We start from the raw sequence: 14,487 nt of genomic DNA on the forward strand, positions 1-14,487 counted from the left end.
TGTATAAATCATTACTGCTGGAGCTAGCTGACTGAAATCTGGATCTCCCACCTTCGTGCCCTACCCACTGCATATAGAGTCATTCCAGTTCTCTCACTGACTACTTAATTATTTAAAGAGAGTGCTACAAATTCAACAGAAGAGATTGAGGGAGCCAGGCCCTAGAATAACCCCTATCCTTGTGGTTATGGCACTCATCTGGGAGATGAGAGACTTAAATTCAGATCCCTTCTCCACCTCCGGCAGAAGGGGGAAGTGAACCTGGGTTTCTCACACTGTGGGTGACTGCATTGACCTGAAGGCTGTTAGGGTGGCACTTTCTCCCTTTTTCTTGAAAAAGGACTGACCTGGGTTAATTCCAGAAGAGAGTGGTTGGGGATCCCAAATGAATATAGGCACCTAACTCCCTTTGAGGGGAGAAAGTGAGGCAGCCCCCTTTTCTTCAGCATTTCCTACTGGCTAATTTAAGCAGCTCTCTGCTCAGTTTGCTGGCTTTTGTGAATCTAGGGTGACCAGACAGCAAATGTGAAAAATAGAGACGGGTGGGGGGTAACAGGAGCCTATATAAGAAAAAGACCCAAAAATCAGGACTGTCCCTATAAAATAGGTACATCTGGTCACCCTATGTGAATCCCACCTTTAGACACCTAACTCTCTCCCCATGTGGGAACCTGGGTGCCCACAATTTAGGGCTGTGAATTTCACTAGGTGCCAGGGCACCTAGAAGTCAGGTGTAACAACCCTGATCATCGCAGTGCCTAAATCCCCCTTGTGAATCCCACCCCATAAGTATGGCATTTCCTAATACTTGAGTGCTTTACTCTGCAATCATGATGTTTTTGGTAGTGTGTGTGTGTGTGTAAACAGTGAATGTTTCAAGGAGCTTTCCATTATGTTCGTGTTTCACTATCTTGGCTCTCTAAATGAGTGTTCATTCTTCCCCCAGCAACTATTTATTTTGTGTTACCGAAGTGGCTAGGAGCCCTAATCTTAGACGGGCACCCCCAGCGCTATGATCTGTATTTACCCTGGATACATTTTTCCCGCCATTTCTAATCACTGGGGGAAGAGCCTCTGTAGACAGCCGAGGAGCGGACTCCAACGGGTTATCTCAGGCCGCCCAGCCACAGAGCCAGGCACTGAGCCGCTCCGCAGCCGTGGGGAGGCGGGGCGAGGGGAGCAGCGAGGCTCCCACAGGCGGCCCGGAGCTGCTTTACGGCGGGGTTGGGCCCTCCCCGCCTCTTCCTGTTGTGAAGCCGGTTCCTATGGCCGCTGCCCTCCCTGCTCCCCGCTGGCTCCCGGCAGCAGCCGCCCTGCTGTGGGCGTGCTGCGGCTCGGCGGCGACTGACGGGATCCAGGTAGGGGAGCTGGGGGGAAGCGCGTTGGGCCCCCCAGCACCGCCCCTGGCCCCATTGGGGTGACTTGCGCTCCAGGCCCGTGGGCTGCCCGGGCCGTGTAGATGGACCTGCCTCTGCATTGACTCCACGCATGGGGGCGGCTGCTGTGCTGGGGAGGGATACGCCGCTGCAGCCCACACTGCAGCGTTGCGGGAGGGGCTATAACCCTGCCCACCCCTTCCTCTCCCCCCGTGTGTGTAAAGTTCTGCCAAATCCCATTAGATCTGTCTCCTGCTTCCTGGGAGGCTGGAGCTTCTTATTTATTTGTGATTCCCTATTTCTTACTCTAAAATTCCCTTTAAACCTCTAGATACCTTGAGCTGCCCTCAACCCTGTCTAGCCCAAACACTGAAAGATAATCGCTGCCTGTCTTGTTTTTCATTATTTGCTTTCTTCTCCTATGCCTGAGCTTGGAAATCCTCCCAGTTGACCAACTCTCACAGTATGAATACACAGATTTATGTAAAAGTACACATTAAGCTTATGAAAGATGGAAATAACTGATTCTAAAGAACTAGGGGGCACCAAATTAATAGGCAGCAGGTTTAAAACAAACAAAAGGAAGTATTTCTTCACACAATGCACAGTCAACCTGTGGAACTCTTTGCCAGAGGATGTGGTGGAGGCCAAACCCTATAACAGGGTTCAAAAAAGAACTGGATAAATTCATGGAGGATAGGTCCATCAGTGGCCATTAGCCAGGATGGGCGGGGATGGTGTCCATAGCCTCTGTTTGCCAGAAGCTGAGAATGAGTGAAAGGGAGTGGATCAGTTGATGATTTCGTGTTCTGTTCATTCCCTCTGGGGCACCTGGCATTGGCCACTGTTGGAGGACAGGATACTGGGCTAGATGGACCTTTGGTCTGACCCAGTATGGCTGTTCTTATGTTTTTATATGCACCATGTCTTGTTTAAACTGTATAATAAGTATAAACAACTAATTCAGCTGCATCAGAATTAATTTTCAGATTCGTTTGCATGTACCAGTTCTCTTTGAATAGAGAATATAATATAGGGAGGGTTTTTTTTAATAATCCTTTTGAGTTATTTGCCAGTTGGGGTTCTCAGTTTCCAGTAAACTGTTCTTGTTTGGTTAAACATACAAGAATAATATTGTTCACTTTTGTGATCAATCCAGATATATTGTGGTTAATTTGGGTATGTGTTGCATGTGAATTTTTCAGAGCTTTATGTTTTTATAAACTGAAGGAGTTAATCAAATATTGTCCCTTCAGGAATCGTTACGATTTTGCCTTTTTCATGTTTCAGTAATTATACTTTTTTACATACAGCTCACTTTAAATTAAGATATGATGTTTATAGTTTAGTATGAATCCCATATTAACATTTTGGTAAAGCAGAAAACTTCACTGTCAAATGATTTCTATAATGCACAGTTAACAAGATTAATAAAATGTGACAAAACAGGTAATGGAAATAAGATCAAGCATTTTAAATACACTAATTTTAGAACCTTGTAAAGTTACCCTTCAGAGCTGCAAAGAAGAGCTCTGTGTAGATCAAAAGTTTGTCACTTTCAGCTACAGAAGTTGTTCCAAAAAAGATATTATTTCACCCACCTTGTCTCTCTAATATCCTGGGACCAATACAGCTACAACAACACTGCATAAAGCGATTATCTTTGTTTATTAATCATTGTACTTGTGCTTCTACGTTAGAAGGTCCAACATAATCTGGTCTTCACATTTAAAGCAGCTTTAAATGTGTGGGATTTTTTATTTTCCTATCTGGTATTCTTTAAGGGCGTGGGGATAGTGAAAGGAAAAACTTATCCAAGGTTCTTCATTTTAAGGAAGGTTTGAAGGCTGATGAAGCATTTCATCTGTTCCTAGGGGTGTTCTCTAAAATAGAACAATATGTTTGGAGGGGTATTTTAAAAATTAAATTAACAGAGCCTATCACTCTATTCTTCCATTTGCTTTAGCACAGGATAGATTTTGAATGCTTAAATCACCTTCCATACTTTTTTTTTAGCCTGGATTCAGATGATTTGTGGAGTCATTGTTTAACACGTGATTAGAGACTTGTGAACGGAAAGATTCTGGGATTTTAATCTTTCCCAGATATTGCCCTCTTGGACAGAACGCTATGTTTCTTTTTCATTCCATTTTCCCCTATCCTAGTTTGCTGCCTCTCTCTTTCCATCACCACTACCACTCTGAATTTCTCTGGTTTTGTTTTCATTGCCAGCCAGGTGTTTCCAAACTTTGATAAGGAATTTGTGAGAGAACCAGATTGCTTGTCTGATTTTAACATGTGGACAGAACAGCCCAAACAGAATATAGAATAGATCCTTTTCTCAGGCATCAGGAGGGGTATTATAAACCAGAAGAAGTCATGTTTTCTGTTTAGCTGGTTTAAGGTTTTAATTCTATATGACATTTAACATTTGTAGAACTAACCAAAAAAAAAAGTGCTGTATTGTAGTTTTTTTCCTAAGTTTGTTTCTACACTAGTGTTCCAATATTTTTTGTCTCTTGCAGGACCAAGCAGAACAGTTTTTTAGAAGTGGGCACACAAATAACTGGGCAGTTTTGGTAAGCATTTTGTATTCAATCTTCTTAAATAAAACACTGATCCTGCAGTTGTTGCATGGCAGTCTGCCCATATGCAACAAGTTGCAAGATCAAGACCTGGAAGTAAGTATAGCATGACTTTGAGTTATCCCTGCATGCCAGTTTGCTATATTACATTACCATTATCTCGTCTGCATAATTTAATTACAAGCATCCAGAACATTAATGCACTTTTGAAGTATTTATAAAATTAACATTCCAATTAGAATGAAAACAAATGATTATGCTGTATATTATTACAGTCATGGTGGTGGTTGTTGTTGTCGTTGTTGTTTTTTAAACATTTGCTTGGTTAGAAAGGTACAACATCTTCCTGATTTTGTTGTTTGTTTTGAAATTTGCTAAAGTCTGATAACAAACTTTCTTCTTTTTTTAGTCTAATCTCCTAAAATAATACTTAGGATAAGAACTACTCGTCTTAATTTTTTATCTGGGTAACTTCAGATCGTATTATTCCATCAGTTTTTAATCAGGCTTTCTGAGCATAATGACTAATGATCAGTTCTAAAATATTATGTGAGCAGTCAGACATGACACTGTTTTTTCTAAGTATTAAAATATAGAAAAATAAAAGAAATTCAAGAAAAGACAAATAGATAATTAACTGAAAGAATAAGAATCATTCTCTTATTCCCTAATGCACAAACTTAAAATTGTTAACATTAAATACCTGTTTCTATTTCAATGTTAAAAGCAAGCAGAGAATTAAAATACAATTTTCTTTGGTCAGAGCAATACCCTTGATACAAACTGGTAATAATAATAAGAGAAGTAGAAAGTTCTTGGTGCTGAAGGTACAAAGAGACCTGCTTTCCATCCCGGTCTTTGCTACTGATTTCCAGTGTGACCCTGAGGAAGTTACTTGTGGCCAGACTGTATTCTGTGCTATCCCAAATTGCCCAGAAATTTAGGCTCTGGCCTCATACCAGCTATGCCTCATTTTCTCCATTTACAAAATAGGAGTGATAACACCACTTTTGAGGTATAAAATAAATGAATTAAAGTACTTGGAGGTTCACAAAAGAAAAATGCCATAGAAGTGAAGTCTATTATTACTGTTTTGTTATCTGTCTAAGTCTTTGTACTGTGCTTGTCACTGATAGCAATATATACAAAACTCAAGACCTTAATATTCCAAAGCCTGTTTAACGGGCTGCTCGCTCTCTATTTTGCCTAAATAGAAAAGCAACTTAAAATCATCTCTTCAGAAGATGCCCCTTTAGTTGATCATCTCCTATCTCAAAATACTTCTTTTTAAAGATTTTTTTTTAAGCTAAATATCTTGCCTCCTGGCTAGTGTACTTTGTTAATCCGTACTTATTGCAGAATCTTATTTAATTGAGGCTGGGCAGTTTCTTCTATCTGATCATGATTTCTCAGAGCTCTTCTAGTAGCTTTAACCTAACAAATGTCTCTTGTGTTGGTCAGCCTTCCAAGGATACTTACTGCTGTGCTAAATAGCAGCTACTCTCATGGCTCTCACTGGTTGTTCTGGAGACAACTTGAGCCTGGTTGGAAGCTAGAGCCTCAGTTCACAGTTCAGAAAGGGCCTGGGGTCATAATTCAACAGAGCAATTAAATGTGCTTAACTTTAAGTATGTTTAGGGAAATGTTGCATGACCTGGTCCTCTCTTCTGGGTTGGCACAAGCAGGCAAAGTCCTGAAATGGTGACACAGGCATGAACTAGGTAAATAACAGAAAAATGTGTTTTATTACTGGAACAGGTTGCAGGAGCAGATCTCCTCCTGCTGGTGATGGTGCTGACACCTAAAACCCTGCACCTTCCCTCAGGCAGGAAGGTCACCCTCCCCTCCTCTTCCTCTCAGGATTATTTGCTGGGTTCTCCTCTGGGAGGGGTCACACCCTTTCTGGGCTGATGATGGATGTGTAATGCACACAGAGCCAGCCAGTATAGTAACTCTATTATAATACTCAAAAGCTTCTAAGTGACATAGGAGCCTAACTTACAGTCAAGGGGAGTTGTCTGCCTAACTCCATTAGGCCCCTTTTAAAAGCCTCGCTTTAAAAACCAGCTAGGCAGGACAGAAATCTCTCAGGAAGCTGGGGAAGGCAAAAGGTAGGGGTCTTATGATTCTCACTGAAAATTAAGTTGTTTAATTTTTCATGAGCCAGGTTCAGAGTAAAAATGATACAAAGCAAAACTTTTAAACTGGTGTCTACATCTAGTCAACTAGAAAGAATTGTAGGTTCAGTATATCTGACCCCAAATCCTCCCTGCTTCTTCTTTGTGGCAGTACAGTCCTGTTTTCTTCTATTTTCAAATGTCTTGTCTTTCCTCTTCTGTTCAAAAGAGCCCCCCACAAATATCCTGGCTAACTGGCTATAAAGGGAAAACTGTCAGTGACTGTACAGAAAATGCTATGTGATGCACAGAGGAACTATAGTTCTTTTTTCTAATCTGAGTTATGTTAAATTTAGATGTAATTTGTAAAAATGGTAAGTGAAATATCTTCAGGCAGAAATGATTTTTTTTAAAAGTTTTAAGTCTGTGATTTATGATTTTTGTTTCAGTTCTCATGCCTCTGTTACAGAGGATTGCAGGGAACATGCTTGATGTAGTAAGCTCACTTACAGGTTTTAATATTGCTCCATGCATCTGAAAGATTCTTTCCACCTATCATAGTATCTTGGCCATTAGTATTCATATTTATTTAGTCATTGTCTGTTCAAAGGCTCTGTAACATATAATACAATTATTGCTTCTTAAACAGTTTCTGAAAGTTACTTCTGACACTCTTCTTGTAGTTACATGCTTACTTGTATTTCAAAAAAACTGACATATTGGTTGAAAATGTGCCCTCATACTGGAATGTGAACATTCCTAAATTGTGTGGGAGTTCTTATTCAAATTTTATGGCTGGGGCCCAACTCTAATGTTATAGTTGACTCCCTAAAAACCAGATTCCCCCAGCAAAAGTTCCCCTCTTTCTACATGTGGACCTTGTATTCATTTGCTTACACTTTACCGCAATAGGGCAATCATAGAAATTTGAAATGGATAAAACATTAAATAATCTAGCTAATCCATTTGTCAGTGCTGGATTATTCCCTATGGTACTTTTTTTTTTTTTTTGTACTTTATCCAGTTTTAAATGAAAGTGTTCTCTGTGGCGCAATACGTTAACATTTATTTTCAAAGTATGAAAAAGCTTTTTCTGCAGAGAAAGTGTGTATTACTTATGGCATGGATTTCTAGCAGTTGCTAGGCCCTGATTGCTGGGTGACAAGTTTTTTGGCATCTCAGCAATCAATATCCATTGATGCATATACTAATTCAGAATGCATTTCTTATATCTTCTAATATGCATTTATTTCTTTTTAACACTTAAAGGTGTGTACATCTCGCTTCTGGTTTAACTACCGTCATGTGGCAAATACGCTTTCAGTTTACAGAAGCGTCAAGAGACTAGGCATTCCTGATAGGTAAGAGTATCTTGACGAGCACAATTGTTTAAACTTGGATATTAAAGTAAAAGTTCAGTCTCATCTTCTGAAACAGGAATAAAATGCTGGTCTCTTCGTTTCATAATCAAGTAAAAGGTAGAGAGCACAGACTTAATTTACTGAAAATTGGAACAATATTATTGGAAAGGAAAATGAAAAAAAAATATGTACCATGATGATTCCAAACAGAAACGGATAATTAGATCAAATTATGTGATGCTAACCAACCAGTTAATTGCACTGCTAATTAGTTTGGTGAATGCACAATGTGAGAAAATTGGTAAAATGTATTCAGAATTGATAGTGCAACTCTTTGACATGTACCTGTTACTGTATTGCAACTTCATGTCTAACATAACTAATGTCTTTTTAATATGCCTTTTGATTAGAGAACACTTCACTTAATGAGCAAGACTAAACACAGTACGAGTGCAGTGCTTCAGCTAAATCAAGGGCACACAATTAGAGTGAAGACCTGTAAATAACTGGTGTCTAACAAAGAAGCTCCTGCATGTCACAAGCTATGTTAAAAAAACACATTTTGGCTGGGAGTTTCAAAGGAGCCAGGAGCCTTTTCTGCATGCACAAGTTGTGCTGCTTTAACTACACCAGGATAGTGAAAAATGGCACAAACTCCATGGTGTGGATATGATTATATCAGTATAAAGGTGTCGTGTGGGAAGAGGAATAAGCAATACTAGTATAAGGCATCTTTATTCTGGTATAACTACATCCACACTAGATTGTACTGGTATAACTGTTTTGGTAAATAGTTACGTTTCTAGAAAAACTGAGCAGACCCATCCTAAGAGTGAGGTGCCCAAATACCCTTGGATGTCAGTAGGAACTAGGCACCGAACTCCTTTGGCAATTCCAGTCTCAGTTTTATGTTATGTCAGAATGGAAAAACTAGGAGAATCTTTACCATGGCTGACACTGAAAAGGAATTGGTTGTTTCATCATGAAAAAGCCAAGATCACATTAAGTTAATATCTCCCTATTTTATTAAAGTAATACCATAGTGAGACTATGATGCTGAGATCTATGTTCCCTTTATAATGTCGACAACTGTAGTTTCAGAGTAGCAGCCGTGTTAGTCTGTATTTGCAAAAAGAAAAGGAGTATTTGTGGCACCTTAGAGACTAACAAATTTATTTGAGCATAAGCTTTCATGAGCTACAGCTCACTTCATCGGATGCATTCAGTGTTCTTTAAGAGTTCAGCCCAGGGTATCACAGGGGAATTGCTAATGTGTGAAGGGTTGTCTTCAGTGGGTATTCAATAATGTCTTCTCATGCTTTTTGGCCTTTTTTTATTTTAAATTTTAACCTGCTGATTGCTCTGTGATCGTGGGCTACTGTTAAAATGCTGAAAACTTAATCTTTGATTTGTGAGCATTCTTTCTTCACTCAGCTTTCCAAATAGCAGCTCTCTACATTTAAAAATTATGTTTTTATTTGCGTTGTCTTCTGTCCAAACTGTGTTTGTGTTAATAAGCTCAAATTAGCCAAGGTCCACAACGTAGATGAGATCTATTGGGGACTTGACAATACACACTTCTTTGAGGTGGATAGGGAGCATTGAAAGACTGAGCAGAGCAGTCTTTCCTGTTTTGGTTGGATTTACATGCAAAGGTCTTAGATTGTTTTGTTTTAAAAAGCTCTTACTTTATATTGGCTCCTACCAGAACTTTTGTTCCCAAAGGACAGTGAGGACCAGATCCCCAGCTGGTGTAAGGTGCTGTAGCTCCAGATTTGACCCTGACTATTTTATTAAATTATACAATCTGGATTAAATAACATGCATGCAATAACTGTGCTGGATGGGGTAGAATCAGGGCACTAATGTCCTTAGAGGCTAATGTCTTGCTCATGTAAGACTGTCTTCACTGACAAAAAAAAATTGTGTTAGAAATGGCAAGATAACTAACAGGCATTAGCTGTTCTGCTGTAAAAACCTAATGAAGACAGAACACTGTATTTTCACCGGGCGGGGGGTTTGAGGTGGTGGGTTATAGTGCTGACCTTGCCTGGCAACCTCATGGTAAAAATGGCATGTGCCTTGTCTCTGCTTTGGATTTTACAGTGATATAACTATTGTGTGTTAGTGATCTCACTTTAAAAAACAGCTTTTTGTGTCAGTAAAGACACAGCCTAAGTTTGGGGGTTTATTTGTGGTGTTCGGAAGGGAAAGGAGGTCCTATTGGACTGGGACCTTGTTCGAGTGGTGATATGTTGTCATTTACCTGAAGTGTCCCTAATAAGAAGTCTGCTCAAGTTCTGTCCCTGCGTGACTGTACACATGATGGGTTGGTGTGTAAATTAGGGGTAAATCCATGCTCTTAGGCACTATTTATATTTCCAGGACTCAATCTTTCATGCCCTACCTATTCACTATATGTAATTTTTCCCAGCCTATGGGTAGGATCCTGCTGTCAGTTGAGTCAGTGACAAAATGCTCATTGACTTCTGTGGGTACAGGACTGATCACTAGACACACAACCTCATTGAAAGGAAAATAAGCTTTCTGCTTGTCAAAACTATGTCAAGGGATCTTGGGATTAATTGCTCTGCTGTTTCTGTTTGGCAAGATGAGGGTCAAGACTACACTACAGACATCTACCAGCACAGCTGATGTCAGGGGTGTGAAAAGGTCTAATCCTTAATCAACATAGCTGTAACAACAGAAGACCCTAGCATAGATGCAGCTATGCCAACAGAGCTCAGCATTTTTAACAGCATAGTTTGTTTTGCTCCCTGGAGTGTTTCTAACTATTTTGATATAGCTGAGTCTACACTAGGAACCCATTGGTGGTATAGTACACTGGTATTTCTATACTGGTAAAGTGCTCTTAGTGTAGCCACAGACAAGAGCTAAACTGGCTTGAGTGAACAAGCATTTTCAGTACATCAGAGGAAGGCAACATTCTTAGTCACAGTTGAAAGTCACAGCTGGGAAAGGAAGAAAGAATCCCAGGTGTGTGACTGCACGCAGGCTGACTGTTTGAGAAACATTTTTATACCCTGTACTTTGTATCAGGACAGGCTATCTGTTTGAGTATATTTATAGTATGAGTATGTCTGATGCTGGATAGAGCTGTCTAGGTGCCCTTAACTTCTTGTCATGTGCATATCTGGTAGTTTCAACAATGTCATTGTCCCCACAGCTCCCATTAAAACTCAGGTCTGTGGAAAGCAGCCAATCTCTTCCCTTTTTATTGTCTCACCTTGCAAAAGCTTTGTGATGGGAGAATAATTCTTGTTATATTGCTGCCTTGTCCTCTCGCCTCCCTGTTGTTTCACCCGGTTGTCTTGTCATAAACCTAAAATGTCAGCTATCTAGGTCAGGTTCTCTGTAGTTCTTGTTTGCCCAATGCCTACTACAATGGGGACCATGGTTGAGGATCCCAGAAACAATTGTAGTACAGATAACACAGCAAAGGAGTATTGATTTGTTAAGCCTCTCTGAGAAGTAGAGGGGAACAAACTGAAGTGAAATGGGATGAAAAAGTCCCAAAGGCAACAAGGGGCAAAGTGGAACCAAGCAGCTTTATGCAGAATGCTCTTCTTAGAAGTGGGAGAAAACACCATAAGTAAAAACAATGGAAACGATGCTCCTTGTAGCATTAACTGCTGCTGCATGTTTTCCCCTCCCAACAGAGGTACAGGGCCTGGAATGGTTGATGGTAACATGGGTTGATGGGAAGCTGTTCAGCCAGATGAAAGGATGGCTCCCGAGATCAGCATGGAGGTTGAATCTCTCTGCGGGACTGGAGTTTGTCTTTCCCATGAACACTGTAGAGTTTGGAAGTTGCCCCTCAGATCTCTCCTTTGTCTATGCCCATAGGAAGTTTCCTCGGCCTGCTGTCCCACTTCTGTAGGTTTTGCTGTAGGACAACATGTTAAGCCCCAGACTGTTTTATTTGCGTAGAGTAGCTTTGTTTTATCCTGAGTTGAGTCATATTAATGTTTAATCAAGTCTAATAATAAGAAGGGAAAATGTTCCCCAGGTCAGTATTTGTGCTAGTAGGAGGAAAGCTTCTTTCTGGAGTAATACTACATCCTGGAAGACTTGTCCTCATTCTTCATTATTCTTCATATTCCGAGGAGAAATTGCTGTGCCCAAGGGGTTGTTCGTGAAGAGGAAAAAAAAGTCTGCTGCTGCTGTTCAGAATAATCCTTAGGTGTTAACAACAGTGACTGTATTAATAGGGCTTAACAGTTGGGTCTTGAGTACTTGGAACTCGACACTTTTTTCAAGTGTGACCCACCTTGTGTTTGACTTTGAGTCTTTAAGCTCTTTGAGGCAGCAGCCATCCATTTTTGTGAAGTACTGTGTGACGTTGAGCATGTTAGTGCTAAACAAATAATTCCGTTACAGTAACAAACAAAAAGCTTTATGTGGTAGTGTTATGATGGTAACAGTGTTCCCTGGGGAAATAAGGTATTACCAAAGTAACTTGTACTTATACTCCAGGCAATTTTCTAAATGCTATAGAATCTTGTTTCAATAATGAGTAGAGTCCTGCGTGGATACAAAATTTTTATCTTCAGACGATCTGCGATCAGCAAGCATAGTCCATGGATATAAAGCGGATATCCACAGATTTGCAGGGCTCTCATAATGGGTCATGTTTGTTGGCTTCATTATTTGCAGTTTTCCTTTTGTTTATTGTATTAAAATAGAATATCTGAAATTGTGTTGTTTTGTTTTTCCCAGTCACATTGTCCTGATGCTGGCAGATGATATGGCATGTAATCCCAGGAATCCCAAACCAGCAACTGTGTTTAGTCACAAAAACATGGAGCTAAATGTTTACGGAGATGATGTGGAAGTGGACTATAGAAGCTATGAGGTAACAATGCTTTGTTTATCTAACCAGATTTTTCTGTAGTGTTGCTTTAAAGCCTGATCCATTGAAGTCAGTGGTAGTATTTCCATACACTTCACTGGATTATGGATCAGGCCCTTATTCTCAATTGATATATATAATAAAAAGAAAATTCTTACTGAGTTTCAGAGTAGGAGCCATGTTAGTCTGTATTCGCAAAAAGAAAAGGAGTACTTGTGGCACCTTAGAGACTAACCAGTTTATTTGAGCATAAGCTTTCGTGAGCTACAGCTCAATGCATCCGATGAAGTGAGCTGTAGCTCACAAAAGCTTATGCTCAAATAAATTTGTTAGTCTCTGAGGTGCCACAAGTACTCCTTTTCTTTTTACTGAGTTTCGTAACTTGTTACAACTTTGTGTGTCTTTCTAACCAGTTAGAATTTATTATTATACATTGTTATTGGCTATTTTAATGAAAACATTCGTTCCCATGACCATTGTTGCTGCTGTTTTTATTGAGAGTTGTGGTTAGGAGATTGTGAGGATCTCCGACTATATTAACAATACAAAAATGTTACTGGGTTTTTCATTTTGTTAAAGTAGTGTAGATTGTATGATTGGTTAAACTGCTAACACTTTCATAAGCTTTGACGTTAAGCAGGTGTGTGTTTGCACATTGCAGATTCAACATCTTTTTTAAATATTTGTTTTTATTTTTTCCAAATAAAACGTGTCCTTTTTGTAAGTAACTCATTTCTAACCACTTTATAACAGCTAGTAAAAGGAAATATCTGCAGCATTTTACCACGTTCTTGTTTTCAGAAAACAATTCTTGCTGCAAATTTTTTTTTTCTAAGTCTTTACTGGACTGACTTTAATTAGACTTCAGTTACAGAATTTTAATTAGTATCACATAGTAAAATGATTTATAAAGCAAAAATGTATATTTTACAGGAACAAATTAAACCCTGTACCATATTTGCCTATTAGAGTATACAGAAGATGTCGTGCTCTCTGATTATTTATGTCCTGAGGACATAAAGTGCATGTTGAAAGATTACAGTAACAAAAAAAAACCCTATCTGTCATGAGTCTGAATTTTGTTGGTAACATTTTGAGTGTTGTAAATCTGCGTTCAGAACAAGTAGTTCTGATGTTTAATCAGATGTTTTATGGTCGGTGTCCAGATGGACTACATCTGATCTTTTCGATGTTTGTGCCACAGGAATCTTTTCTTTGCCTGAGTTGCACAGAGAATTTAAGCCTTAGAGTATTTGTTAACGTTTTTCCATGGTAACACATACTAATGTTGCAGTGTTTTGTGAATGCATAAGTAGCATTGACGGAGTAAAGATGTACACTACAGTGTGACAGGTGTTCAAATCAATGAAGAAGTATTAAAAGACTATAATGGTCGTAGAAGTGTGTTTGATGAAACAGTTTTCAAATACAGTAAAGCAACAGGTTGATTTTAATGGGGCAATAAAAAAAAACTGTGATTGGTGAGCAGTAGCACAGTAAAACCTTGAATAGAAGAAATCAGGTAATGCAATTTATACCATCTATTGGTGGACCTGTTTATATATAGTGCATAGTTTGTGTCGTCATTTTGTGGAACCCTGTCTAGTAGTGGTCAATAGATATCCCTTATGATAGTTAGAAATTACTTCATTTCAATGTTTGTAGGTTACAGTGGAGAATTTCTTGCGCGTATTAACAGGAAGAATCCCACCAAGCACACCTCGATCCAAGCGCCTACTTTCTGATGACAGAAGCAATATTCTAATATATATGACAGGTAATTACAGGAATTTATTGGTTTTGTTGCACAGTAGCAGAGTGAAATCTCATCAGAAAGCCAAATAACACTGAAAAATTAGTAAAACAAATACACGGTAATTATGGATTCACATTACTTTGAGCAAAACATCCATTATTATTAGTATTAAAAACAATCCATGCAAAAAGTTCTGATAACTAAGATTGCTGCACCACTTAAAAATCTGGGTCTCACACTTGTATTCCACAACCCTGGGCATATGGTCTAGACAGCCTAATTTGTAATGACTCTGGAAGTTACAAAAATCATTATTATGTGAAGGGGTTTTGCATAAATAGTAATCAAGGAAGCATCTTTGAAGCAGTATCTATTAATTTATGAGTGAATAGATGTATTCCAGGTTAAACCATACACGT

The 14,487-nt window shown here is 39.2% G+C and overlaps 1 protein-coding gene across 6 annotated transcripts in view; it reads left to right on the forward strand.

Annotated features, from left to right (window-relative positions):
• The first annotated feature begins 1,091 nt into the window (after positions 1 to 1,091).
• The window catches only part of PIGK (phosphatidylinositol glycan anchor biosynthesis class K), a 121,109-nt gene continuing 107,713 nt past the window's right edge, over positions 1,092 to 14,487 (forward strand). For 5 of the 6 annotated variants that reach the window (XR_006292713.1, XR_006292714.1, XM_037906701.2 and 2 more), the window contains exons 1-5: positions 1,202 to 1,358; positions 3,902 to 3,955; positions 7,348 to 7,439; positions 12,180 to 12,315; positions 13,978 to 14,089. Coding sequence is in view for 4 of the 6 variants with exons in the window: in XM_037906701.2 (XP_037762629.1) it covers positions 1,266 to 1,358; positions 3,902 to 3,955; positions 7,348 to 7,439; positions 12,180 to 12,315; positions 13,978 to 14,089 (487 nt within the window). In the remaining 2 variants the exon portion in view is untranslated. Of the gene's footprint in view, positions 1,359 to 3,901; positions 3,956 to 7,347; positions 7,440 to 12,179; positions 12,316 to 13,977; positions 14,090 to 14,487 lie in introns of all 6 variants that reach the window. The other variant, XM_037906699.2, reaches the window with a different exon arrangement.

The sequence above is a fragment of the Chelonia mydas genome, chromosome 8 (assembly GCF_015237465.2).
Source record: "Chelonia mydas isolate rCheMyd1 chromosome 8, rCheMyd1.pri.v2, whole genome shotgun sequence".
Classification (NCBI taxonomy): domain Eukaryota; kingdom Metazoa; phylum Chordata; order Testudines; family Cheloniidae; genus Chelonia; species Chelonia mydas.